The 26,448-nt window shown below is 38.7% G+C and overlaps 2 protein-coding genes across 2 annotated transcripts; both read right to left on the bottom strand.

Moving 5' to 3' along the window:
- Positions 1-6,654: 6,654 nt before the first annotated feature.
- On the bottom strand, positions 6,655-14,693 carry stx11a (syntaxin 11a). Its single transcript, XM_030125989.1, has 2 exons — positions 14,484-14,693; positions 6,655-8,709 (listed from the first exon to the last, which is right to left on the bottom strand). Exon 2 carries the CDS (start codon positions 8,702-8,704, stop codon positions 7,823-7,825), a length of 882 nt encoding a protein of 293 aa, XP_029981849.1. The 5' UTR covers positions 8,705-8,709; positions 14,484-14,693; the 3' UTR covers positions 6,655-7,822.
- Positions 14,694-16,629: 1,936 nt separating this feature from the next.
- LOC115413986 (syntaxin-11-like) lies at positions 16,630-23,166 on the bottom strand. Its single transcript, XM_030127144.1, has 2 exons — positions 23,028-23,166; positions 16,630-19,555 (listed from the first exon to the last, which is right to left on the bottom strand). The coding sequence occupies exon 2, from the start codon at positions 19,551-19,553 to the stop codon at positions 18,696-18,698; it is 858 nt and encodes a 285-aa protein (XP_029983004.1). The 5' UTR covers positions 19,554-19,555; positions 23,028-23,166; the 3' UTR covers positions 16,630-18,695.
- Between the last annotated feature and the right edge of the window lie 3,282 nt (positions 23,167-26,448).

Here is a 26,448-nt window from a genome sequence, read left to right on the forward strand (position 1 = left end):
AAACCTATTTTTCAAAAATATCGTCTCAGCTGAAAACGATGTTAATTTTAGACGCAAACAATCGTGTGTTTACTTATTGACTGTGAGAAAACGATGAAATAAAAACATTTTTAATGCTGCTAATCTGATATTTTCTCACATTTCAACATACCTACACAGATGTAATATGCAAAAAAAAAAAAATCATAAACAAACAAACAAAACAAAACTGTTAATTACAATCTAATAACAATTAGCATTAGCATGTAACTTTGCATGATATGGAACTAAAACAACAAATTCTTTATTCTTCTATTTTGGTTTTAATTATTCTTCTGTACAGCACTTTGGTCCACTGCGGCTGTTTTAAAGTGCTTTACAAATAAAGCTGGATTGGACTGGATAAATATGCATGATCCCTATTAAATAAATTGATAAATAATACAAAATAAATAAATAGAACAGCTGTCCACTGTGGTGACCACTGTGCATCAAAGGGTTAATATTTAGAGTTTGCACAGACAGGTGCAGATGTCTCTAAATACTCTAACAGAACTGTCCAAATGAATAAGGCAGATTAGAAGAATTTGTCATTTTATTCTCAAAATCAAACTGACACTCACATAAAAATGTTCCTCAGAAAGTCCAACAACCACTGTTGGTTTATTGAAATGACCAAAAATGTTCCTGTGTTCTTTGACAACTTGTTGCCAGTACTGTTTGTGATCTGCATTTGTTGTTCGGCTACAGTTGAAGTCTGGAATAAGCTCCGCCCCTCTGTCAGTGACATCACTGACAGCTTTAGTGGAATGCCCAGTTTTCTCCTCCTTCTGAAAGTCTGCATCATCAGCCCAGTCTACTGGAGGAACTGTTCAGAATGTTTGTGGCAGATCCAAAGGTTCAAACAAACGCATGGTGCTGGTGGAGACAAAAGCCCTGATCTGCTTCCCTTCACAATCTGATGGATGAAGGACATCCCATATATTTACTCCAGTTCCACAGATGTGGGCGGAGTTACTTCATCCATATATTTACTCCAGTTCCACAGATGTGGGCGGAGTTACTTCATCCATATATTTACTCCAGTACCACAGATGTGGGCGGAGTTACTTCATCCATATATTTCCAGCTGAATCCCTCAGACCTTGGTTCTGATAGTCCTGCTCTTCTCTTACAGCTCAGCTCGTCTGTGCTGAAAATGAACAATTAGTCCATTTCCAGGAAACTTCCAGCAATTTGTGCAACCTGTAAAACATCTGCTTTTTCCAAATTTTTCCTAATCATCTTTTGAATGCCAAAACCTAATGCAGGGTTCTAATGGAGGTGATCTGAAACTGTATTTTTTACCAGGATTGTTGGACCACCCTATTGTAGGGGTTCTGCTGTTTCATTGGAAAACTAAGGCAGCCTGACTGAACTGACACAACAACACATTTGTACATGACAGCTTTGGTCATGTGTTTAAAACTTACAGGTGTTTATACGTACAGTTTGCTGTTAAAATGAATTCTCCCAGGGTGTCTGAGTTGTAGTATATAGAAAACAGTCAGTTTGAAGTCTGTGACCACAGTTGACGGGTCATCTTTAACATCTGATTAAAAACCAAGCAGGTCCCCTTATCCTCATACCCAGCCGTTTTGTTTTTTTTTCTTTGCAAACTGGCTGTTGTCTGCTCTGGAACATTCATCGACCATGTAACATCTACAGGACACTCATCATCTTAGTTTTGGATAAATAAACAGTTGTGAAATAAACGTTCTTGTGGGTTATTTTGTGGGAGCATGAATTTGTTTTTCCTTTCAGTTTTTCCCAGTTGAATGTTCACTCGCTGCATAATACAGGGCTGTCAAACTCATTTCAATTCAGGGGCCACATACAACCTAATATTTTATAAAGTGGGCCAGACCTGTAAAATAATCTAAATAATAAGATAATTTATAAATAATGTCAACTCCAAAGTTTGCTCTATGTTTCTGAGTGAAAAAAAAAGTCAGATTCTGTAATGAAACTGTTTACATCTACGAAGTGTACTTGAACACATGAACAAATATGAACTTGAAAATTCTTTAAAAAAAAGTGCAATTTGGACAATATTATGCCTTAGTTTATCATTTATACATGTGCATTATAACTTACAGATCACAGTGGATCTACAAATACACAAAACATTTAGTAACAGGCAGAATATTATTAAAATTAGAATACTGCTAAGACATTTCAGGTTGTTCACATTTTTTGTAAAAGGCTAGTCTGCAAATGTAAACATTTTTGTGTAATTTTAACTCTTAAAAACTGAAATGAACCCTTTGGCGGGTGGTTTTGGCCCCCGGGCCACATGTTTGACACCTGTGGCATAATATATCCACCCCAGTGAAAGGTGCGGCTGTAATGACATTATCAGTGTTGTTAGCACTCCTCTTGTCAGCGGTGTTAAGTGTTAGAGCTGATGGGTGTAGTGACCAACATCGGTGTTTGGATCAGACTGTCAGCATGAGGTGGGCGCTGACAGTGCACTCCCCTCTCTTACCACTAAAGGGCGTCAAACTAGCACATTTTCAGAGTGGAGAAGGTCCATGTCCACACAGTGAATGTCTCTGCACTTGCTCCGTATGATCAGCAGGAGACTGTCAGTGTTCTCCTTAAGTTTCAGAAAGAATAGTTTTAAAACCCTAACCCAGGGCTGTCAGACATGCGTCCCGGGGGCCAAATGTGGCCCACCAAAGGTTCCAATCCGACCCCTGGGATGAATTTGCAAAGTGCAAAAATCCCACAGTCGAGGCTGTGGAACCCATTTTCCACATACAGACCAATTTGATCTCAAGTAAAAGAATAACCTACAAAAACTAATGACTCCATATTTTCTTCACGGTTTGATGAGAAAAAAATAATATTACATTATGCCTTTAAATAATGACAACTTTAATGTTTTCCTTTGTTTTAGTGCAAAAAATAATATTAAATTATGAAAATATTTACATTTACAAAGTATTCTGTAACAATAAAATGTGAATAACCTGAACAAATAGGAACAACCTGAAATGTCTAAAGAAAATTAAACATCATTTCAAGAATTTTCTGCCTGTTCCTCAGTGTTCAGAGTCTTTGTAGATCCGATCCATAATGCACATGTAGAAATGATAAGCTGAAGCATAATTTTGTTACAACTGCACATATTTTTCTCAGGAAATTTCAGTTTTTCCAGGTTATTCACATTGTTTTTGTTTGGATAGTATTTTCATAATTAAATGGGTTGTTTTGAACTGAAACAAAGACAAAAATGTGGAGTTCTCATTTTTTATAGTAGGTTATTATGCTATTATTTGACTGGACTTGTATAAAATTGAAATCTTTCTGGGAAAGGCTTTTTGAAATAACTGAAGGTATCATGACCTTCACAGTTCCTAAGGACCCCAAATTCCTTTTGCTGGGACTGCTACCTGGAAATGTATGAGAGAAAGAAGACAAACACCTCTGTCACATTCTTAGAATCGCCTCCAGAAAGGCCCTCACAAGGACCTGGCTCCAAACGGACACACCTCGTGTGGATCAGTGGCGATAGTAGAGGAAATGTACTCCATGGAAAGACTGACTGACTGCCTACGACTCCAGGAACACATGTTCATGAAGCGCTGGAGAAAATGGATGGACTAGGAACACAATGCTCAGTTTCTGCTGTCTGGGATTGGAATAGTTTGTGTTCAACCAGTGAGCCCAGGTTTGTGTGTTTCATGAGTTGTATTGTCTGTTTGTTGAAAAAAAAAAAAAAAAAGTATAAAAATTAAATAATAATAATAATAATATCTGAAGCACTATATATCCCAGCACCTTGTGCCTTTGGTGCATTGGTGTTTTCCCTTTACTTCAATTAAGACATTTCCAACATAAACTGATGATGATAAAACTCAGCAGAAACAGTGTGTTTATGACTCAGTGTGTATCCCCCAGTGTGGAACAAAACCATGACTGGGTCTACAGTTAAATATAGTAGGAGACAAGTAATGCATCTTAATGTTGGATGTCTTCTGCTACCAAAATAGAAAAAAGGAAGAGGAAGTTCTGAGCGAATGTAGAAACATGGTGGTGCAACATGGTGGACTGTACTGAGTAGACCGTCTACTCCCTCTGTAGATATATTAATGGTTAATTCTAAGTTTGGAAACCACAGTGATTCTTATGTTAAGTCATTACACAGTATTTAAACCATATTTCTCAATATTCTAGTCCATTCCTGTAATGACATCCCCTTAAACCATCCTTTTTCTTAAACACTGGACCTGGTGGGAAGCATAAAACAGATAAGGTGCTAATTGTTTGGTTAACATGACCATGTTTTCTACCGTAAGAGGACAGTTTTCTCTATGAACTTAATTATTTCTGTTCTTTTTCATCCTGTTTTCAGCTAGGAAATACAATGAAATACAAGATATAGCCCCCCAGAGAGTCCTGGTTGTTTCCCTTTAGGCCAGGGGCGTCAAACTCATTTTCTTTCAAGGGCCACATTCATCCCAATTTGACCTCCAGTGGGCCAGAACCAGTCAAATAAAAGCAGAATAGCCTATAGATAATGACAACTCCAAATTTTTATGTGCAAAAAAATAACATGAAATTATGAAAACATTTACATTTTATAAACTAGCAAAACAAAAAAGATGTGAATAACCTGAAAAAACAGAAATTTCTGAAGAAAAATAAGAAGAAATAATAATTTTTAAAAATGTGATCAATATTCTGCCTCAACTTATGATTTCTACATGTGCATTACAGATCAGATCTACCAAGACACAAAACAGGCAGAATAGTGTTAAAATTGCACCGATTTTTTTTTAAACATTTCAGGTTGTTCATATTTGTTCAGGTTATGGACGTTTTATTATTAAAGGATATCACAATTTAATGTTCCTTGCAGTAAATCAAAGAAAAAAAACTGGTGTTGCCATTATTTACAGGAATGATGTCATATTATTTTCACATTAAACCAAGAAGAAAATTTGGAGTCATTATTTCTAGGTTATTACACTGTTATTTTCAAGTTTGATGCCCTTGACTGTTCATATTTTCTGCACTTTGTAAATTCATCCCGCGGGCCGGATTGGACCCTTTGGTGGGCCAGTTTTGGATCCCGGGCCGCATGTTTGACACCTGTGGTTTAGGCCCTGGGTAGGGCTTCTCCTTAAGAGAATATTACACTTCTTTTTTCTTCTAAACTATCCATTTTATCATCTTCAGGGCTGATATTATGTCATATTTGCCATTTAGAGAGAGTGTTCCACATAGTTGAAACTAGTTGCCAGTGCATTCAGACTGAGGGAAAATGATACGAAACCTAAAAGATCTGGAACTGTTGAGAAAACCTTCGGGGCTGGGATCCCAGTCCCAGCAGCACCACCCCTTTTCTGCTGGGGAAGTGTACCTGGGTGACCTCGGTAAAGTACAGACAGCCACACCCCTGCCTGTAAATGCCCACCACAAAGCACGCACTGCTGCGAAGGAAGTGTAGTCATCACAGCCTTGACAGTTTTCACAGCTGAGCAGCAGAGGCAGAGGAAAAGCCCACCTCCCCGTCCACCCACTGCCGTGTGTTCACTGATGGGCTCAGCCTGTGAACCATGGAGCGGCCCACAACGGAAAATAAAAGTCTTCATTTTCAAGTCAGCAGCACTGAGACCATGTAAACAAGTTAAGAATAGCACCGTGTAGACACTACTCCGATGACAATAAACAACATGAAACCTGATTCTTTAAATACATAATTTTACAATCCTTCATTTCCCAGGACAGTGACACAGGGCTGCTGTCCAAACAGAACGCTCAGACATAATCACATCCCTATTGTTGGGTCACGTCACTGACAAACCTGCCCTATAATGCAAATATAATACAGTTCTCACTGACTTTGGCCACATGCCAAAGGTTTGATAGGAATAATAAGCTACAGGTCAGAAAAGTCCACACATGAAGCACCACCACAGTTCAGTTACAGGAAACAAGGGTGTAGTTTTGGTTTCATTTGGTAAGTTGTGTGGACACATATTTGGTAATGGCTCATGATATAACTGGCATTGATACCAAGTGGCCACAAGAACAGCCCCACTAGAAAGCACTCATATATATTTAAATATATCCAAAATGGCATGCATAAAATAAAAGAATAAATAAATAAATCTACCTTGATATGCCAAGTAAAATGTGTCGTCTCTGACGGGAAATTTGTCTTGGGCACAGTTCTGCAGTTTTTAAGTTAAGAATGAAGAATGAGTTCAGAATTCAGTCAGCAGGATTTAGATTTAATATAGAGTTAAAGCAACGTCCAAGCATGAAAGAATTTAAAAGGAGGTACAAGGACACAGTTTTTCAGAGGTACAGGGATGGGGGGGGGTTGGGGATCACTGGGTGTGATAAAGAAGAAGGTGGTATATGTGTGTATATGTATGTATAAGTGTGTATGTGGGTGTATAGATCTGTGTACGAATATGTATTTACATATATGTGTTATTGCATTATGTGTTTATGTAAATCATATTATACTTGTTCATAATAATATAAAGCCAGAAACCTAATTATTTACTAGTAAGTATCAGTCATATTATGGTATAGAGTATAGATCTGCTTAGACGAGGGAGGTTATTACTGTTATGAATTATATAAGGAGAAGGGGTGGAGTTTATAAGTTATACTTCTTCTCACTCCTTTTCGAATATGTATTATATGTCTGATTTTTAAGTATTTTATTTATTTTCTTCTGTTTTGACATTCATATTCGAAATAAATACATCAATCAATCAATCAAACAATGAACTTTAAAAACGGCAAAAATGCCAAGGTTTAAGTTAGTTCTGCCTACTGCAATTTCAGTTACCGGTTAGAGCTAAATATTAGTTATAATATCTTATTAAGACCATGTTAAGTTTATTTTATCTATCTATCTATCTATCTATCTATCTATCTATCTATCTATCTATCTATCTATCTATCTATCTATCTATCTATCTAGTTCTTCTTTCTGTAAAACTGGCTTGACAAAATAATTTTATATTTGTCGAGAAAACCAGATTCGTTTCTCATAAACGAGGCTTTTTTACTTGGATAACATCCCTTTCTTGCAGCGCCTCTGCTACACTTTGTGTCCTGTGGCCATTATTACTGCAGACAACCACAATGTAAGACGCTGCCTCTGACAGCCTATAGGGTTTAGAAGTGTGTTACTTCACAGCATTTGAGTTGTGAAGTAACACGTTGAGAAAGCGTCTGCAGGACATGACTGTACCTGGTGATAACTACACAGAGGGTAGCACACACTTTAGTTGCACAATCCCCACAAATCTATCTCGCCTCCCCAGCTAACCACAATCTAAGGCTGCAGCTGGTGTTCGCTCTATTTCTAAACACTTGTTTAGCAATGCTTCAAAGTCACAGGCTTAGTTCAAGTTCTAGTTTTCAGCTTAGACACAACACCTACAGTCAACACCAGCCTCTTTATCAGTGAATTAAAGCTACGCTATAGCCTTTATTTTGAAGTAAATCACATTGTACATCATTAAAATACTGAACCAAACATTGAATGCTAATTACAGCTTAGATCCATTTACAGCAGTTATGCAAACGCTTGTTCTCACTAACCATCAGGAAATGTTGCACTCTTCTCATACTATACACATTTGCATACACAAGAGCGCTCTGAAGGCTTTTTTTAGAGCAGCTTGGTGAATGTATTGAAGTGAAAGATGAACCTGAATTTATGCTGCTGCTGCTGAAAAATGATGCCAGTATTTCATTGTGTGAATAAAATGAATAAATGCATCAAACTGAAGTAAAATCATAGATAGCAGGCAGGTCTTCTGCAGATTCATTTGCAGCAGGGGAAGCAGCAACAGAAGAGTTTTTTGCACGGATTATTTTTCTTATATTTCACGGCCTTCTTAATTTCAATTGTGGCTTTGGCAACATAGTCCTTAGTCGCATGTACATTTGTTTCTATATTGTCCACCATGCTGCCCTGTTGCTCCACCAGGAGGTTCAGCTGGAAGAACAGTTCATGAATGTCCCGGATGCGGCTCTCTAGTTCCAGCAGCTCCTTGTGCCGATTCTCAATCTCGGTGAGGGCAGATCTGGCAGTCCTCCCCTCCAGCAGGAGGTTATCGGAGAAGACGTTCCACTTCCCCGTCTCGATCATCTCGTCGATCTGCTCCCTGCTCACCTCCTTGCCCATGATCTCCGCTTGCCTCTGGATGCGGGTCTTGCAGTTCTCCCTCTGGACCATCTCAGCCTCGTTGTAATCAGACATGGCGTCATGGAAAGCAGAGGTCAGGGACAGATACTGAGAACGTACTATTCGAGCCACAGCTGAGGTGGTTCCGTGCTGTTCCTCCAGCTCCTTACTCCGCCTCCCCAGCTTTTCCAGACGTGCGTAGATGGCCTCAGCTCTGGCTTTGATGTCACGTCCAAGTGCGTTGGAGTCACGTTTGATGCTGCTGATCCTCCTGACGGATGTGAGGAACCTGGTGTTTTGTTTCCCAAGTCGTTTCACGTCTATTTTGAGCATGTCCATGTCTTTCCTCATTGCGTGGGCTTCTTTGTAGATCCGATCCACCTCATCCTCTCCTTCAAACACGATGGCGTGATGCTCCATACGGTCCTCATCTGGATCAGTGTGGCCCTCCTCAGATCTGCGCTCTTCCTCTGCAGACCTGGAGGTAAAGGTCTGCATTTCACACAGCCTGTCCCTCATCTCACCTTTAAAAGAAGAGTCACATTCTGTTACTCAGCCAAAAAGGAAATCTGATCTCTGCACATGACCGTCATGAGCACTGGGCTGCCACACATGCTCTGGAGTTGGAGCCTATGGCCCAATGCCGCGTTTGCACTATGTGGAACCAGCTCGACTCGGCTCGACTCAACTCAGTATTCCTGCAGACCGTTTCCATTCCAGGATACGACTGACTTTACAGTACCTGGTCGTCATAGCGATGCGGTGCGTTATTTCCGTGTCGTCTGCTCAGAGTTGCTGAAAACTCGCTTGTTACATGTTGTCTCCTCTGAATTTTTACGTCGGCCACCAAAGACTGAATCTCCTGGACCGACCCTGGTGTAGTTTTGGGCTGTTCTCATGTGGATTAACCTGCCGCTACATTTACTGTCCACTTCCGCATCTGTTTTTTGTAAAAGGGCGGGTCACAGAGAAAACTGTCTGACCAGTCAGTGGTCTGCAGTGTTAGACATCATGGTTTAGTATCGCTTGGAACCTCGGCGGAGGTGATTCCAAAAAACTAGTACCAGGTACCAGATTCCAGGTCCTTTTTTGTAATGGAAACGCAAAAAGGCCGAGCTGAGTCGAGCCGGTACCACGCAGTGGAAAGGCGGCACAACTCCACATGTAAACCAGTACCTTGGTCAGGGCAGTAACAGGAGAGTTAACCTCACATACCAGCAAAACCTGTACGGGAAGGCCTGTTCCAAAAGTGGATCCACCTCCAAACCTTGTGCTGTGAGGCAACAGTACTAAACACCCTTTAATCATTTAGGTATTGACTACTTTAACAAAGATGTGGATATCAGTGCTTATTCAGAGTAATATAACACAACTGATCACCTATCTACATTTTCCTGGTAGAACCTATTGTCAGCCTACATCAGTCTTTGAAATCCACTTTGGGTTGACCTCTCATCATGACCTTCACCAGATAAATATGCAATCACAAGAGTATGAATGTCTGCATTATTCTGGTGATTAAAATAAAACTAACATGGAAGGCTGACTAAAAATCAGTTTGTTTTACTGATGAGATTGAAAAAAACACAAGCCTGTTACTTCTGTAAATGCATAAGAGTGTTTTCAATGACATGCATAAAACAAACTTGTGATTGATCAAACCTATACGTCTTCAAATGGTTGGTTCACCTGTTTAACATAGGCTGAACAGTTATAGTTACCTACGCCAAGGAACGGCGGAGGGTCTGTGTGTGTGTGTGTGTGTGTGTGTGTGTGTGTGTGTGTCTGTCTGTCTGTCTGTGTGTGTGTGTGTGTGTCTGTCTGTCTGTGTCTGTCTGTGTGTGTCTGTCTGTCTGTGTGTGTGTGTGTGTCTGTCTGTCTGTCTGTGTGCAAGAGAACTCAAAAAGTTAAGGATGGATTTGGATGAAATTTTCAGGAAATGTTGATACTGGCACAAGGAACAAATGATTAAATTTTGGTGGTGATGGGGGGGGGTCTGCCTTGGTGAAGGTCTGCGCTCTCCGAGTGCTTTTCTAGTTTGGGATGTGTTGTTCTTCCTTAACCAAATGATTGTTAATAAAACTTTGAGTTTTACTAACACAACTAACTGCTATAGCTGCGGTATTTTGTGATAAAAATCACATGATTTGTTAAATGTCTAATCAGATCAGAGTGCAGGAACCTTCAAAATGCACTGAATCCCATGTGAAGAACCCCTTTTGGTCAGTGATGTCATAAAAGTGTTTAGACAAAACTGATAAGATGGGTTTAAAAGTATCACAATGAAAACAATTCAGCTGGTTTTGAGTCAGGACATGTTAATGACATCAACACCAAGAAACTGGGGCTGGAGCTACAACAACGTCAACTATCGCTCATTAATTTTTATCAACAAAAAGTCAAGATTGTCTGAATCACCTCCAGAAGCAACAGTTACTTTCCCAATTGAAAATAACAGTGCAATCCACACTGTAATAGTCCTGGTTTAAATTCAGATGACATATACTGTATTTTCCTCTTAAGAGAATAAAGTTTGTGAAGTGGGACGGTACGATTTGTCCAATGCAGAACAGGTTCAGAAGAACTACAGTCAGGAACAGATGAGTGGAAGTACATGGATTGTGTAATAAAACCTCTTTACAGATAAGTTTCATCCATTACATCAAATTCTTTCTGCATTTTCATTCGAGCGATCGGAGGGTTTTTGGTGGTCGCACGTATGTATGAAGGGAGAACCTTAAGTAAGTTAAAGAACAGGGACAGTAATAAATACCTTACGATAAATACGGTTGATAAATGTCTGAGTTGAGCAATGATTTATTAAAACCCTTGTATTTCAAATGAGCAACGGTATTGATTAAATTAGTTGATTTCATGGTGATGATGACAGAATAGTGAAATGAAAAACATGTTCACTTGTCACAGCAGGATCATCTGATAAATAAATGCATCCAAACTGTTCTATTCTTCTGTTTGCTTGTTGGTGTTGGTCTCCATGTGGCGCTGATGTCTACTATGTAGGACTGTGTAACAGAAATGAACCCTTTCATGCATGAATTATGAGAGCCTTAATCAAGATTTTTATTCCTGAGTGGTTTTATTCCTCTAGGCATTAATAAAACAATGCGATTGAAATAGTTTTTATGAACCTATTTTTCATGGAGTTGCCACTCAGCTGGACACCATGGATTAAATTTTTGAAGCAAAGAAACGTTTTTACTGATAAACTGTGTGAAAGCTATGAAATGAAAACATTTTTAATGCAGCTAATCTGGTGTTTTCTCACATTTAACATACACTAATACTAGTCATTACTCACTTCAGGGAGATAATATGCAAAAAAAACCAAAAAAACAAAACAAAACTGTGAATTACAGTTTAATAACAATAACAAGCAACTGATTTCCACTCAAACATGTTAGTGCAGATCAGGTTTATCCAGAACAGTACAGTTACAGTAACAGTATGAATGTCAGTGTATGGGATGGTGCATGCACTGCAAAAGTCCAAATCTGACCAAGTGTATTTTTCTCATTTCTAGTCAAAATATCTCATCACACTTAAAATGAGACAAAATCACCTAAAGAGTAACATTTTTTGTTTAATTCAAGCAAAAAAAAATCTGCCAGTGGAGCAAGTGAAAATGATCTTGGTAAGATTTCTTGAAATAAGTTTTTGCAGATCTATTGTCTAAAAATCAGTTCTTATGTCTCACTGAAAAGTTCCTCTTTAGGTGATTCTGTCTGATTTTAAGTGTGACGACATATTTGGACTAGAAATGAGAAAAATACACTTGGTCAGATTTAGATTTTTGCAGTGTGAGCGTCCACTGTGTTGGCTGATATGGAACTAAAACAACAAAATCTATGAATATACAAGAGAACAGCTGTCCACTGTGGTGACCACTGTGCATGAAAGGGTTAAAGCTGCACACTGGACCTGGAATATGACTGACCTGAGAAAGGACACATTTTATTGTCGAGTTTTCAGTGCCATTTGTAAGGAAATGCAACATGTCTGAGTCTGAGGACTGAATGTGTCTACTATTTGTTTTAATGAGCATCAATAATGACAACATTATTTTCCACATTTAGTCTTGAGGGTTGATCGAGACATAACCTGATGATGTCACACCGGCACTGGGTGTAGATTTAATATGTTGGATTCCTATTATAATATATTATGAAATGTAAACATATCCCACGTTGGACTAATCCTAATGTTACCAGTGTCACAGGAAATGTACGTTAAAAATGTTACTTTTATACTTGAGAGTACAGGTGTCAAACATGCGTCCCAGGGGCCAAATCCGGCCCGCCAAAGGGTCCAGTCCAGCCCTTGGGATGAATTTGTGAAAAGCAAAAATTACATTGAAGATATTAACAATCCTTTTAGTTCAGGTTCCACATTCAGACCAGTTCAATCTCCAGTGGGTCAGAATAACGTATAAATACTCCCAACTCCAAATGTTTCTCTTTGAAAATGTAAATGTTTTCATGTATTTACACTAAAACAAAGTATAATATTGCAAAAAATATCCGAATAACCTGAACAAATATGAACAACCTGAAATGTCTTAAGAGAAGTACACTGTAAAAAAAATCCTGTTGTTTTTACGGAAAAAAACTGACAGCTGTGGTTTCCAGAACAATACTGTAAAAAACACATCCAACTGTAAACATATTTACAGAGTAACATGTAGAGTTAACATTTTAAACATGTAGATTGAACAGTTTAAACATGTAGATTTAACAGTTTAAACATGTAGATTGAACAGTTTAAACATGTAGATTTAACAGTTTAAACATGTAGATTTAACAGTTTAAACATGTAGATTTAACATTTTAAACATGTAGATTTAACAGTTTAAACATGTAGATTGAACAGTTTAAACATGTAGATTTAACAGTTTAAACATGTAGATTTAACAGTTTAAACATGTAGATTTAACATTTTAAACATGTAGATTTAACAGTGGATTTAAATGGTAAATGTTCTGCACTTCTTTAGCTCATTTTCTCCTCCTTCATGGTGTCCACAGCTCTTTCCAAATCCACCAGGTCCACCTGGGACCAGTTTAGGGTTCAGTGTCTTCCATGGACACTTGGACATATGGACAGTCAGAGCCAGGATTGGAACCACCAACCCTTTGGTTATTGGACGAGCTGCTCTACCAACTCTACCAACCCATTCATTTACTAATTTAAAATGGTACATTGGTAAATGTTTACTTTTTATAATTTTTTTAATTTAAAAAAAAAAAAATGCTGTTATTTCAACATTATGGTCTTTGCAGTTTAAACGGCACCAAATTGTTTTTCAATGTACAGTTTTATTTTCCAAAAACAATAGAAATCCATCATTTCTTCATACTAATCTGGTTTTGTTCACATACTCTTCCTGTAAAAACTACAGCTATATTTGATTTAGTCATTAACACAAAAATCTTTTCAAATAAACAACTTTACATTGTATTGTCACTTACAGTTTTTTATGTTGCAATTTTACAACTTTTTGGTGTTAATTCTACAGTCATTTTTTACAGTGTAAGTACAGTTTTAATAATATTCCACCTGTCACTAAATGTTTTGTGTGTTTGTAGATCCACTGTGATCTGTAAGTTATAATGTACGTGTGTAAATGATAAACTGAGGCAGAATATTGTTAAAATTACACATATTTTTTCAGTTTGTTCATATTATTCACATTGTTTGAGAGGACAGTTTGTAGATGTAAACCTTTTTATAATGTAATTTTACTTTTTTCACTCTAAAACATATAGAAAAGTTTAGAGTTGACATTATTTCTATACCATTATTATTATAATTTGACTGCTTCGGCCCACTGCAGATCAGATTTAGCTGAATGTGGAACTGAACTAACATGAGTTTGACAGCCCTGCTTTATAGGTACTCTCTTCTCAAGCTGTTCCACATCAAGTCTTGTCAAGTGTCATGTTCTGTCATTAAAAAAAAAAAAAAAAAGTCCTCTGGGGTTATAGAAAATCACTGATCTAGTTGTCCTTAGTGAACAGACTGATAGGTTTGGTTGTTGTTTTTTTTGAAGGTCTTCAGTAGGAAACTGAAGGCTTCCTTCCTCAGCTGCAAACACAGATGACAGTCACTGAAGGGCGTAGACTGGAGCGAAAAGTGATGCACAGACTTTAGAAACAGATCAAATGAACAAACTAGTATGGTCCAAACCACGGCGATAAATGTAAACTGTGAGTCCAGACTTCTTCTAACAGGAGCCCAGCTGTTCTGGGTCAGTCCCAGTCCAGTTCTATAGACACACATACCTTCAGATGCGTCCTCCAGAGGTGTTCAGCTCAACTGGCCTAAGCAGAGGATGCCAGCTCGGAAACACACATGTCCTGTTTTTTCCGATCCGGTTTCTTCTTCCTTTCTTTGCCCTTCAGTGTGTTCTGGAGGTTCCGCACGCACGCACTTCTCTGCCGTGTCCGTGGGTTAGGGTTAGGCTGACTAACGCGGAAGATCACGCCTTATTTCCTCCTTCATTTCACACTGTTCTCAGACCCACACTCACTTGCGCATTGGACGTTTACGCACAAATGAACAACAACAACAACAAAAAAAAACAGAGTGTGGCACCTCTGTTTGCGAGAATTACGCAAATCAGATGCACGCACACAGTCACACGCGCGCACACGTGTGTGAGTAGAATAAATCAGACATTACTTTAACTTATAAAACATCCAAACTATCGAGACCATGACATACATTCTCCAATCCTTCACTTTAGTGCATATTTAAGCCTTTCATGCACAGTGGTCAGTCCAGTGGTCACTCCAGTGGTCAGTCCAGTGGTCAGTCCTTCTCCAGCTGTCCTCTTGTATGTTCATGGCTTTGGTTGTTGTAGTTGCAGATCAGCCAACACAGTGGACACTCATGCACCACCTCATACACTGACATTCACACAGTTACTGATAAATACTTAATAAACCTGATCTGTGGTGAAGTGTTGGAGAGTAAATCAATTGCTATTTGTTATTAGACTGTAATTAACAGTTTACTTAAACAAAAAGTAAAAAAACAAAAAAAACAAACATATATATATATAATGTCCATGAAGTGAGTAATAACTTGTATTAGAGGATGATAAAATGTGAGAAAACATCACATTAGCACATTAAAAGAAAATATTTCATAGTTTTCACAGTTTATCACTTTCTGATATTGTATTTTAAATACATGTTTCTTTTCTTCAAAAATTAAATGCATGCTGTCCAGCTGAGTAGACAGTTTTGAAACCCCATAAAACAGCTTCATAAAAAATTTCAGTGACATTGTTTTTTTCATGCCTAAAGAGGAATAAAAACACTGAGGAAAAATGTCTTGACTAAGGTTTTCATAATTCATGCATGAAAGGGTTAAACTGACATTCAGACCAGTTCTGTAACTTTACTGTTCTTAATAAACCTGATCTGCAGTGACACGTTAGAGTGGAAATCAACTGCTAATTGTTATTAGACTGTAATTAATAGTTTTTGTTTTATTTTTTACACAAAATGCTTTTTTTTTGCCTGTTATCTCCATGAAGTAAGTAATAACTAGTATTAGAGTATGTTAATATGTGAGACAACATCAGATTAGCTGCATTTAAAATGTTCTTAATCCATCATTTTCACACAGTTTATCACTTTCTGCACAGCAAATGCTGGTCTTTGGAATAAACCCCATGAGAGTTAAAATCAACTCGATTTAAGTGTACATGTGAGACCATGGAATACACTCTAGAGCAGGGTTCAAGTAACTCTTGTCAGAGAGTTGATCTTTTAACTCTTTTCAGGAGTTCCAATGTAACTCTTCTGGGAGTTACAAAAACTCATGCTACATAGATGTTTATAAAGTGCTCTTGCATGAAATGTGCTTTCTTTTAACAGTAAAATAGCCCAGGAAAATATCTATGAATTAGTCTGAGGTGCCTGAACAAAAGTACAACAAAGGAAACAGCTCAACATTGTGTCTGTTTTAGTCAGTTACTGTCACGACTGAGTGAAAGACTGAACTCATACGCACGGTGCTGAAGGAGAACATGGGTTTATGAACATAAAACAATACATGAGAACCAGACCAAATCTGGGTGTGAAAACATCAGAGTCCACAGGAGGACAGGATCAGGATGGTGAGAGTCCAGGTTATGGCTCTGAAGTGAAATGGGATGAACATCTGTGGAGGTCTGAAGCAGAGCAGAGGAGGTGCTTCTATGGGCTCCTCCTGCAGATGTGCTCCAGAGGAGGTGCTTCTATGGGCTCCTCCTGCAGATGTGCTCCAGAGGAGGAGGTGCTTCTATGGGCTCCTCCTGCAGATGTGCTCCAGAGGAGGAGGTGCTTCTATGGGCTCCTCCTGCAGATGTGCTCCAGAGGAGGAGGTGCTTCTATGGGCTCCTCCTGCAGATGTGCTCCAGAGGTGGAGGTGCTTCTATGGGCTCCTCCTGCAGATGTGCTCCAGAGGAGGAGGTGCTTCTATGGGCTCCTCCTGCAGATGTGCTCCAGAGGAGGAGGTGCTTCTATGGGCTCCTCCTGCAGATGTGCTCCAGGTGTGACAGATGCTGCAGGTGAAGTTGATCATGAGTCTGTGGGAGGGCTCTGTGGCAGTGCAGGAGTGCACCATGGCATGCACTGTTTGTTCAACAGCTTTGCTCTGAACTCTTGTATGAATTGTATGAATTCCCTCAGACTCCAATGCAAGAAGCTGTCAAGCTAAAATGAGCATGTTCGACGTTCTAAATTTGCAGCAAGAGCTAATTTTAGCAGCTGGTTAGCAAGTAGGTCCGAACAGAAATATACCCATTCTGATAGTGACAGAGCTGACAGAACAGTTATTTCCAGTCTAATAAACTGCCTTGTTTCAGAAGTCAAATGGTACTGATACGACGCCTCATACAACCTCCATGAACACACTGGTCTGCTCTTTAACTCTGTCCAGAAATCAACACCCATCATGGTGTTCAGTCATGCTCCTCAACATCTGGTAAATGTACCCTGAAAAATGACATCATCAAAGACACTAGCTGGAGTTAAACTTACAGAATGAACTCCAGAAATTTAACTCTTTCACTCTTTTAGACCTAACTCCAGATTATTTTACTCCACAGATTTGCTGTGTGATATTGCGTTTTTTGTTTTGTTTTGTTTGTTTTTTTTGTATTTTATTTCCCTTCAAAAATAGAAATTCCTTTGCATTTGGAAAATTACCTTTTTCAATACAGATGTTTCCATATCAAGGATATACCTGCACATACACATGTAACCTGACCTGATCATTCCAACAAGCATGTAAAATAAAATAAAGACATAAAAAAAAAATAAAAAAAAATAAATAAAAATAAAACAACATAAAAGACAAACTTTGTAGCATCGAACCAGAGTGTAAAAAGAAAATTAATTTCCTTCAGTTGGTCTCTCACCAGATGCATGTCAAATGTAGGTCAGTCCTGATGCCTGCTGAACAGTAGCCTACAGAACCTACAGTAAAATCACTTCCCCTGTACAAAATCTGATCTATGCTGTCTTACATAATGTAGCCATCCTTCCCACATATCTGAACTCATCGACTTCCTACCTAACATATGTAGTAACTTTGTCCATTCTATAAATATTGAGCAGAACATCCTCCCATTCCTGTATGTTGGACACCAGACTGCTTCCCCATCTCCTGCTGATCACCTTCCTGGCCAGCAGCATTATTCCAGTCAGTTTGTAGTCATCCCATTTTAAGAGATTTACAGAATCAATGTTTCCCAAGTACAACATTTCAAACATTAAGGGGGTTTCAATACCTGTTACTTCATCCATAACCTTTTTTTATTTCCCTCCATTCATTCATTCATTCATTTTCTGAACCTGCTTTATCCTCACTAGGGTCACGGGGGTCTCTTGGAGCCTATCCCAGCTACACAGGGGCGAAGGCGGGGTTCACCCTGGACAAGTCTCCAGTTCATCGCAGGGCTGAACATATAGAGACAAACAGTCACTGTCACATTCACACCTATGGGCAATTTAGATGAACCAATTAACCTATTATTTCCCTCCAGTATTCCTTTATCAGGGGGCACCCCCAAAAGATGTGAAAGTGATCCGCGTTTGGCGCACCACAAGGTATCTGCATCTGCATATTTTCTCTGTGCAGGAGTCAAGGAAAACCTAATAATGTTCTTCCATCCATACTCCCTCCAAAAGAGAGAGTTAGTAGTTGTCCACTGGTTTGCACATATATGCTCCCAATCCTGTCTTAGCACAACATTGGCTTCCATTTCCCATAATATTGCGTTTTAAATACATGTTTCTTTGCTTCAAAAAATTAAATACATGGTGTCCAGCTGAGTGGACATTTTTGTAAAACAGGTTCATTAAAAAATTTCCATCACATTGTTTTTTTTTCATGCCTAAAGAGGAATACAAACACTCAGGAAAAAAATCTTGACTAAGGTTCATATAATTAATGCATGAAAGGCTTAAACCTGATCTAACCCGTCTATGAACCTCATGTTAATTATAATAACATGGGAAGCAGCCACAGAACAGCTTCTTGAAGGGGTTGTTTTTATCTGTTTCAGCAGCTCTCTCCAGTTGGGTTATGCCTTCCTGAACAGACGCTTGAGTAGTCTGGACATTTTTCTGGATGTTTTCCACAGCGACCCCCTGTTCCTCTGTGAGCAGGGCTACATCCAGGAACAGCTCCTGGATGGCCTGGATCCTTCTCTCCAGCTCCAGCAGCTCTTTGTGACGGCTCTCAATCTGCAGCAGAGCAGACTGAGCTGTTCTGCCTTCCACTTGGACCCCAAACACATTCCACTGCCCGCTCTCTATCATGTCCTCCAGCTCCTCCTCACCCACGTCCCTGCCCACCACCTCAAAGTGTCTCTGGATCTGCCGTTTACAGGCCTCCCTGTGGCTCATCTCCGTGTCACTGTAGCTGAACATCACCTCGTGCAGGGCGTTGCTCAGACACTGGTACTGTGTCCGAGCGATGCGAGCTGTGGGGTCTGAGCCCCCACGCCGAGCCTCCAGATCCTCTCTTGTAGCGTTCATCTTGTGGAGCTGCTGCAGCACAGCTTCTCCCCTCCTTTTGATATCAGCCCCGACTGCACTGGAGTCTCTCTTTGTCACACTTGGGTAGGAGGTCTGGTTCAAAGCCAGGTAGTTCACGTCTTTTAGTTCACTGATGTCGTGTTGGATCCGTTGGATTTCTAGTCGTATTTCCTGGGCGTGCTGCAGGACAGCGTCCACTTCCTGGTCTGGATGTGGTCCTGCTGGTCCCTGCTCTGACAGGCTGTCCAGCTCCACTGTGCTGAAGCCCTCAGAGTCAGTCTGGACCTGATGGAGATGCCTCAGTCTGTCTCTCATGTCTGAAAAGGGAATTAACAGGAAAAAAACATGGTCACAAACATTACAGGACTGAGACAGATCCTACTGGGTCGTATTCACAAACATTCAGAGCTCCAAACCAAATCTAAAACCTTCTAGCAAGGCACTGTAACAGAGGGATTTAGGAACTGTTGGAGTGAGAGGCAGGGACGAAAACTTCATTCATTTCAAATCTCATTGGGTACGGTTACATGATGTTTTTAAATTCGATTTATTTTTCCAGAAGAAATTAAACTGGAACTAAAGTACTTTCTCTTCTGTTTCCATGGAAATGTTAAACCTGAATAAAGGTTTACATGAGAAACGTTTATTGGGTTCTGGCAGCCCTTCTGTTAGCTTAGCTTAACCCTTCTGTTAGCTTAGCTTAGCCCTTCTGTTAGCTTAGCTTAACCCTTCTGTTAGCTTAGCTTAGCCCTTCTGTTAGCTTAGCTTAACCCTTCTGTTAGCTTAGCTTAGCCCTTCTGTTAGCTTAGCTTAGCATAGTCACTGCATTTCCATGGTCACACGTAGCCAGTTTTGAAAAGGTGATTTGTCGTCTTTTCTCAGTGATTTTGTGAAATCTGATTCTCTCTAATTATTTCTTCAGATCTGCGACTTACTGCACTCATACAATCTGTGGACTGTTGTGTTGACGGAAGTTGGAAAATCTTTTTGTTGAAGGGATGCATGCGCTAAATTAGCTTTGCTTTAGCGTTTTAGCTTTGCATTAGTTTTTATTTCCCAGATTTTCTTCCTGCAGTAAGTCACATGACCATGATCTGAGCCTCAGTTTGTGATCATATTGACCCCAGCGGACTAAAGGAATGATTAGGGAGAACTGAACTGACCCAAATCACTCCTAAAATACTACAAATCACCTCTAAAAGCCTGGTTACGTCTGAGCAGAGGAATGAAGCCATTCTGCTAAGCTAGGTCTCTTACTGGTCCCAGTGCAGTCTGTCACACACTCTAATCATGTTTACATCACAGTCCATTGTGTCTACAGGTTCGGTTTGACAGCAGCTGTTTTTTCACCGTGTGTGAATGTGTGGTAGTTTGGAGTTGTTCGTAGTTCTGTTGGTCGTGTGTTCCGCTGTCGCATGGCCACACATGAGAACGCTGAATTTGCAAATGCTGTTTTGTGTCTCAGAATCCTGCATTTGTCGCATGCTGTTGATCGTGTAGTTCAGGGCCAGATTAACACTTCATTGTACCCTGGGCAACAATATTCAAGGGCCCCGCTCAGTGCAGGTACGTTGATTTGCGTCACCGCTGATTCGCTTTTTGGACTGACCAATGAGGAGAGGGTCTCAGCTCACGGTCACAGACAGCAGGAGCAGGGTTTCTGTGCAGTGCAATGGCTCCGGGCAGCGGACAGTTTCATTTATAAGCAAAAGATAACCAGATATTTTCGTTATGCCCGAGCTACCCAGGGCCCTTCAGAGGTCGCGGGCCCCTGGGCAATTGCCCAGTTGCCCATATGGTTAATCCGGGCTTGGTGTAGTTCGACATGTTTTTCCAGAACTCAAAGAAATAAACCTTTTGAAGGAGGATCAGCAGAATTATGGATCACCTTAAACAACAGACACACATTTGTTTATATCACAGGTGTTAAACATGCGGCCCGGGGGCCAAATGTGGCCCGCCAAATGGTCCAATCCAAGGCAAAGGATGAATTAGTGAAATGCAAAAATTACACTGAAAATATTAATAATCAGTTGTGTAAAAATCATTTTAATTCAGGATCCACATACAGACCAGTTAGATCTCAAATGGATCAGGTCAGTAAAAGAGTATCATAAAAACTTCTAAATAATGACTAATAATAATAAACAACTTTGCTTTGTATTGTCACTTACAGTTTTTTTATGTTGCAATTTTACAACTTTTTGGTGTTAATTCTACAGTCATTTTTTACAGTGTAGAAAATAAAGAAAGGAAAGAAGGAAAGAAAGGACAATATTTCAATGAGTTTTCAAAACTGAAGATGCCAAACAGGCCTGTACTCAATCAAGCAGGAAACGCTGAACAAAAACAGAATAGTCCACAGGTAATGGAAGGACCATGACGTGCACTGCTCATTCAGGAGTACAGGTAATGTTAGATCTGCACTGATACTTAATCTCTTGCTCAGAACTTAACAAACAAGTCCTCAGACAGGAACACACAATAGAATTGTATTTCCAACTGTAAATTGGATTTAAATGTGGTTGACTTCAGTTGTGTTTAGCAAAAAGATTTGGATGGAAAATGAGTAATCCTGAAAAGCAGCCCAGTGAAATGAAGTCTGTCTCCACTGACTTTTTATGACAGATAAATGTATCTGTCATTATTTTTAACACATTGTCGTACAAGTGGAGCCCAAGGTTCTCATGGTTTGGATTTTTCTTTATAGTTTAGTTTTATTTAGTTTTGACCTTTTTTTTCTCTAATTCAGTTCGTTTTAATTAGTTTTTAGAGCAGGTTTGATAGTTTTTATTATTTTTCATTATTTTCTAAATGTTTTAGTTTAGTTTCGGTTTAGTTGTAGTTCAGTTGTAGTTCAGTTGTAGTTCAGTTGTAGTTTAGTTTAGTTCAGTTGTAGTTCAGTTGTAGTTTAGTTTAGTTCAGTTGTAGTTTAGTTGTAGTTTAGTTGTAGTTCAGTTGTAGTTTAGTTGTAGTTCAGTTGTAGTTCAGTTGTAGTTCAGTTTTAGTTCAGTTGTAGTTCAGTTGTAGTTCAGTTGTAGTTCAGTTGTAGTTCAGTTGTAGTTCAGTTGTAGTTCAGTTGTAGTTTAGTTGTAGTTTAGTTGTAGTTCAGTTTAGTTCAGTTGTAGTTCAGTTGTAGTTCAGTTGTAGTTCAGTTGTAGTTCAGTTGTAGTTTAGTTGTAGTTCAGTTGTAGTTCAGTTGTAGTTTAGTTGTAGTTTAGTTGTAGTTCAGTTGTAGTTCAGTTGTAGTTCAGTTGTAGTTCAGTGGTCTCTTTTCTCTTCTTCTCTGTGCTCCTATTCAAATCAATCCCAGACAGGACTCTGCTGCTTTAGTCTCCATGTTTCCAGGTAGAGTGGGGACCAGAAGACGACTGGAAACCACAAGTGAACACAAGTGACGGAGCAAAAAGTGTCGTATGGAGACAGCACAGAAAACTGAGAGAGTGAAATAAATTGATCTCATATCAATTTGATATTGACAAAGACGAAAACGAAGGGAATTTTATCCATAACTTTTATCCGTTTTAGTTAGTTTTGTAAACACACAATATAGTTTCAGTTAGTTATCATTTTTTCTTTTAATTCTAGTTTTTATTTATTTCAGTTAACGAAAATGTTTTTTCAGTTCTAGTTTTGGTCATTTCGTTAGTTTTTGTTAACGATAAGAACCTTGGAGGAGCCTGACAGGAGTATCTTTCAGTAGTCGAGCTCAGTCCGTGTAAATATGCCTTCAAACAACTCTTTCCAAGATGAAATATGTCAAATTAAAGTAGAGTAATTGTTTTTTACCTGCTTATATAGCAGTCAGTGATCTGTAGACGGTTTGCAGGTGTTTCGTTGCCTTCTGTAGCATAAGCTGATCATAGAAGATGTAATACTGTCCAGTGGGTAGCATGAAAGAACATTTGTAAATGTTGGCTGTTATCACTGATCCACCTGTTTAAGAAGTAAGACTTCAGAAACCAAACTATCTGCATTCCTCCTGCGTCACATGGAAGCACAGATGACGTCCAATAAGGTGAAGTCAAAACATTCAGGGGTCATGGTCCAAATATATCCTAAGTGTATTTTTGTGCTTATTTATCTGTCTTTATGTAGGTTTTTTGTGAGGTCTGTGCTATTTATGTGTCTAACAACACAAATGATGATTAAGGCTGTGAGTATAGACTAATGTTAAACTAAGGCCTAGAACATAACCCACATGCAAACACTGACCCAAAAGTATGTGGAAAAAGAAAGAGGAAGAATTTGTGATATGTTATCTCATGAAGGGGAGGGAACAAATGTTTCTATCTGATAAGATGTTGTCTTGTGTGTCTTGTGTCGTCTTGTATGTAGAATGAAGCTTACATTGTTTCTACAGCAATAATCTTACAACGTTCCTCTTTTTTTGGTTTCTGTTTTGTAAAATGTCATCTGAAATGAGGATCATTGTCTGACATTGCAGTGAAAACCACAAACTGTCAAGAGATTATCATTTATGTATAGAAACTTCTTTAAAACAGGAAAATGGATGATGTGTAGGAAACAACGTGATAAGTCGTTTCCTCAGCAGTCAGTGGTTCAAGTCAAGAGTGATTAATCATTTCCACCAGCCTCCATGAGTTTGAATCACACTTCTATTCTACAGAGGGGATTTTTGGGGTGTGTGTGTGTGTGTGTGTGTGTGTGTGTGTGTGTGTGTGAGTGTGTGTGTGTGTGTGTGCAAAGTGTCACAAAAAACAAATTCCTAAACACTCCTGGTGTTGACCATACAACAGAAGAAAAGGAGAACAGAACTGAGGCCAGAGTACTCCTCTTACCTCAGTACCTGCAGGTTGGTCACACCAGATGTCAGTCCATAAAATCCACATTACAACGAGTTTCAAACTCTATAAAAGGATTTATAAGAGCTTTAGAATTAGGTTAAGATTTAAATTTTGGGGTTATTTTTTGTTGTAATCACCCTCTGTAAAACACGTACCACATGATTTTTTTTTTTTTTTTTTTTACTTTAGAATGATTTATTGGCACATTTAAACAGTTTTTAGATGTTGCATGCACATTTTACATCAGACTGATTTGTCATATTTGCTAATTGCATTTATTTGTCTTGAGTTACATTGCATTTTATTCCTTGATCTGCTGAAAACCTGGTGCAGGAGGTGGGGATAGAACTGGTCCACCAGCTGTGGTTGGGAGGATGTGGGGATTCTCTGTGCTGACTGGAAGTTTGTGTCTGTTATCTGTCCCATCTATTTTGATTAGTTTATCAGTTAATGCATGTGTTCGTCTTTTTCTGATTTGGTTAAGTCTGTTGTTTAACAGCTGTTCGTTTAAGTTATAGCTTTAATTTGTTGACCACTTGTAAGAACCCTTGAGCTCATTTCAGTCTTTTGTTGTGTCCACAGTGTCCTGCACTTACCTGCTGTTCATACCATGGTGCAGTATTTTTTTAGTCCAGGAGATGTCAGTGTTACAATAAGGTCTTCATTTGTCCTGTCAGATCCACCTTATGAATGTTTCTGAAGTAGAAACAGGACCGGCTAACTGCATACGTTTATTTTAACCCTTTCATGCATAGTGGTCACTATAGTGGACAGTTCTTCTCCAGCTGTTCTATTGTATATTGATGGGTTTGGTTGTTTCAGTTCCACATGGACACTGATGCACCATCCCAAACACTGCAGTTCAGACCTTTACTGTAACTCTGCTGCTCATGATAAACCTGATCTGACATGTTTGAGTGTAAATCAGTTGCTAGTTGTTATTAGACAGTAATTAACAGTTTTTTGAAACAAAAAGTTGTTGTTGTTGTTGGGGTTTTTTTGCATATCCTCCTGAGACCCAGCAATGCATTTTGTCCTCTGTAGGGGACAAGAGTTTGACAGTTTTACTGTGCATTACAAAGGGTATTGCTTTAAAAAATCAATCAATAAATAAAAATAATTTTAAAAATCTATCTGAAAAAACTGTTGCATTATGCAGTTTCCAATCAAGACAATTTTTTTAATGTAAAAAAGCTAAAACTGTCAAATTCCTGGGTCTCAGGAGGATTTTATCTCCATGAAATGAGTAATAACTAATATCAGAGTATAATAAAATGTGAGAAAACATTAGCGATTTAGCAATTAGCAGCATTAAAAATGTTTTTATTTCATAATTTTCACACAGTTTATCACTTTCTGATGATGAGTTTTAAATACATGTTTCTTTGCTTCAAAAATTAAACGCACGTCCAGCTGAGTGGACATTTTTGTGACTCCACGAAAAATAAGTTCATAAAAAAAAAAAAAAATCATTTGCATTGTTTTTTTTATGCCTAAAGAGGAATAAAAACACTCAAGAAAAAATATTGACGAAGGTTCTCATAATTCATGGATGAAAGGGTTAAATAGAGTAACACATCTATTCAAGTTCTTGTTCTTGATGTTATCACTATATTATTTTCAATTATTACGGTATTAACCTTTTTTTTTTTTTTTTTTTTTTTAATGACCCATCCATATTTATCGTTGTTTAAAGTTGACTCATTAGTTTCTTTTTACCATCTTAAAGCTTTATTTTATTCACAGGAATGCCCTTACTATGAATGCCTAACCTTACTTTGAAAAGTGCTGTACCTGCTTTCTTGTTTATTCAAGAGGATGTCAGCTCATTTAGTTCTGATTATGTGTCTATAGTTTTCACCAGTGTTAGTGATGATATTTGTAGTAAACAAATGTAGTAAAAATCCCAGGAAAATGCTAAAACTTCTTAAACCCAGGTGTAGATCATACCATTTTTCTAGAGTTTTAAAACTTGTAAAGAATCTGTAATCTGTAAACTAATCTAATTAATCTGTAAATGAATGCAAACCTATACATTAGTCCCCTATTACAGCAGTGCATTTTCCACACATCAGCTGCAGAACGTTACAAGCTCTACTGTAAATTCATTTACCTATCTTTAGTCAGCTGTTTCTGATTTGCAGTTTTGAATCAATAAACAGCGTTGCATGAGTTTCAGATTGAATTCGTTCTTCATCAGACAGTGACTAATCATGTGGTCAGGTGAAATCTAACATGGCCTTGTGTTCACTCTTCTGTGCTGGTTCACTGGGCTTAAAACGACCCAACTTGGGCAGAGAAATACTTGTAAGCAGTTCATTGTGAACATGCCAAGAATGTATTTTTTAATTAATGAGCCCAAATCTGGTAAACAAAGGAACAAAGGTCTATTTTGTGCAACT

This window comes from Sphaeramia orbicularis, chromosome 22 (assembly GCF_902148855.1).
Source record: "Sphaeramia orbicularis chromosome 22, fSphaOr1.1, whole genome shotgun sequence".
NCBI lineage: Eukaryota > Metazoa > Chordata > Actinopteri > Kurtiformes > Apogonidae > Sphaeramia > Sphaeramia orbicularis.

Excerpts from the sequence above, each read along its gene's own strand:
- stx11a (XM_030125989.1), bottom strand. The coding sequence starts at position 8,704 with ATGAGGGACAGGCTGTGTGAAATGCAGACCTTTACCTCCAGGTCTGCA.
- LOC115413986 (XM_030127144.1), bottom strand. The coding sequence starts at position 19,553 with ATGAGAGACAGACTGAGGCATCTCCATCAGGTCCAGACTGACTCTGAG.